This window comes from Merops nubicus, unplaced genomic scaffold (genome assembly GCF_000691845.1).
Source record: "Merops nubicus isolate BGI_N331 unplaced genomic scaffold, ASM69184v1 scaffold38648, whole genome shotgun sequence".
In the NCBI taxonomy this organism is placed as follows: Eukaryota; Metazoa; Chordata; class Aves; order Coraciiformes; family Meropidae; genus Merops; species Merops nubicus.
In genome coordinates this window covers 664-2,901 of record NW_008628411.1, presented here as the reverse complement: position 1 = coordinate 2,901, position 2,238 = coordinate 664, and the positions used below count along the sequence as shown (strand labels likewise).

Here is a 2,238-nt window from a genome sequence, read left to right as displayed (position 1 = left end):
GCGCCTGGTAGGATGGGGTGGGGAGGTTCTCCCAGTCTGACCAGTGAGACTGGTTTCGTGCCCCCTCTGCCTCCGGCTGTGCCCTGGGAGAGGCAGGTTCGGCCAGCGGGGCTGGGGTGGGGGATGCTGGAGGGATGTTTTCCAGCTGGGAAAGGCGGCGGGTGCCTGACCCCGCCTTGGTCCCCGTGGCCCCCTCAGCTGCAGAGCCTGCTGGACACCAAGAGCGTGTACATCCTGGACTGCTGGTCCGACGTCTTCATCTGGATCGGGAGGAAGTCCCCGCGGCTGGTGCGGGCGGCGGCGCTGAAGCTGAGCCAGGAGCTCTGCGGGATGTTGCACCGGCCCAAGCACGCCATGGTCACCAGGAACCTGGAGGGCACCGAGTGCCAGGTGCCCTGCCCCGCCAAGGGGCGCAGACCCCCCTCGGTTGGGGGGGCCGGGGAGGGTGCCGTAGGCCGGGGGCGCGTTACCTGCTCCCCCATTTAGGTGTTCAAGTCCAAGTTCAAGAACTGGGACGACGTCCTGCGCGTGGATTACACCCGCAACGCCGAGACGGTGCTGCAGGAGGGCGGGCTGGCCGGCAAGGTCCGCAAGGACGCCGAGAAGAAGGACCAGATGAAGGCCGACCTCACGGCGCTGTTCCTGCCCCGCCAGCCCCCCATGCCCCTGAGCGAGGTAGGGCTGGGGACCCTCCCGTGGGTCCCCCCGTGGCGCTGGCGTGGGGAGGGGTGCTGACGGAGCACGTGGGGGTCACAGGCGGAGCAGCTGATGGAGGAGTGGAACGAGGACCTGGATGGCATGGAGGGCTTCGTGCTGGAGGGCAAGAAATTCGCTCGCCTGCCCGAGGAGGAGTTCGGCCACTTCCACACCCACGACTGCTACGTCTTCCTCTGCAGGTGACACCCTCCTCCTCCCCTTCCCGGGGCTGCTGGACTCCCCTTATCCCCCATCTCCCTGCCCTGACCCCCAGCATGCCCCATCCCTCAAATCACCCCATTCCTGCCCTCAGGTACTGGGTGCCAGTGGAGTACGAGGAGGAGGAGGAGGAGAAGAAGAAGAAGGGAGAAGGCAAAAGGGAGGAGGAAGGTGAAGAAGAGGAGGAGGAGAAGCAGCCCGAGGAGGACTTCCAGTGCATCGTCTACTTCTGGCAGGGCCGGGAGGCCTCCAACATGGGCTGGCTCACCTTCACCTTCAGCCTCCAGAAGAAGTTCGAGAGTCTCTTCCCTGGCAAGCTGGAGGTGACCCCACTGGGTGCTCCTGGGGGGTGACACAGGGATCCCCCAGCTTTGCCTCACTTCTCTATAGCAGGGGATGGCCATAGAGCTTGGGGCTTGGGCTTGTATCTGGGGGGACTTTGTGGCACTGCCAACACCACCAACCCCTGGCCAGGTCGTGCGCATGACCCAGCAGCAGGAGAACCCCAAGTTCCTCTCACACTTCAAGAGGAGGTTTGTCATCCACCGGGGCAAGCGGAAGGACAGGGCCAGCCCACCCCAGCCCAGCCTCTACCACATCCGCACAAACAGGTCAGCCCCTCCTGGGCCAGGCAGCGCCCATGGTTGCCAGGCCCCTGCCAGGGCACCTGCCCCTGGGCACAGCTGCCTGACTGACCGTGCCTCGTGGGCTTGTTTCCTAGGTGCATCCAGATCAACACAGACTCTGCTCTGCTCAACTCCGAGTTTTGCTTCATCCTCAAGGTACTGCTCAGGCTGAGCTTCCTTGGGGCTGGGGGGGCTCAGCCACGTGCCCCACACCCCCCTCGGGCAGCCCTGACTCTCTGTGCTCCCCCAGGTGCCCTTTGAGAGCACGGACAACCAGGGCATTGTCTACACCTGGGTGGGCCGGGCGGCTGACCCCGATGAGGCCAAGCTGGCTGAGGACATCATGAACCACATGTTCGACGACTCCTACAGCAAGCAGGTGAGTGGGTGGGCATGCAGGGGGGCCCTGTGCCAGCTTCCTCAGGTGCCAGTGACCGGCAGGGCAGGGGACGGCCACGCTCAGCCCTGGCCCTGCTCTCACAGGTGATCAATGAGGGAGAAGAGCCCGAAAACTTCTTCTGGGTGGGCATCGGGAGCCAGAAGCCTTACGACGAAGACGCCGAATATATGAAGCACTCCCGGCTCTTCAGGTGGGTCCTGGTTCAGGAGGGGTGCTCCAGTCTGTGCCAGTCCTCCCAGACTAGCCAGGGCACAGCCCCCCCATGATGGGCAAAGCCCCTCTCTCAGCTCTGTCCAT

The 2,238-nt window shown here is 64.6% G+C and overlaps 1 protein-coding gene across 1 annotated transcript in view; it reads left to right on the top strand.

Annotated features, from left to right (window-relative positions):
• Positions 1-2,238, top strand: part of FLII (flightless I homolog (Drosophila)) — a gene marked incomplete at both ends in the record, with an annotated part of 3,261 nt that overhangs the window by 365 nt on the left and 658 nt on the right. Inside the window, 8 exons of the mRNA XM_008946639.1 lie at positions 97-390; positions 487-675; positions 757-896; positions 1,010-1,238; positions 1,390-1,532; positions 1,625-1,697; positions 1,792-1,920; positions 2,025-2,131. Coding sequence (XP_008944887.1) covers positions 97-390; positions 487-675; positions 757-896; positions 1,010-1,238; positions 1,390-1,532; positions 1,625-1,697; positions 1,792-1,920; positions 2,025-2,131 — 1,304 coding nt within the window. The remainder of the gene's footprint in view (positions 1-96; positions 391-486; positions 676-756; positions 897-1,009; positions 1,239-1,389; positions 1,533-1,624; positions 1,698-1,791; positions 1,921-2,024; positions 2,132-2,238) is intronic.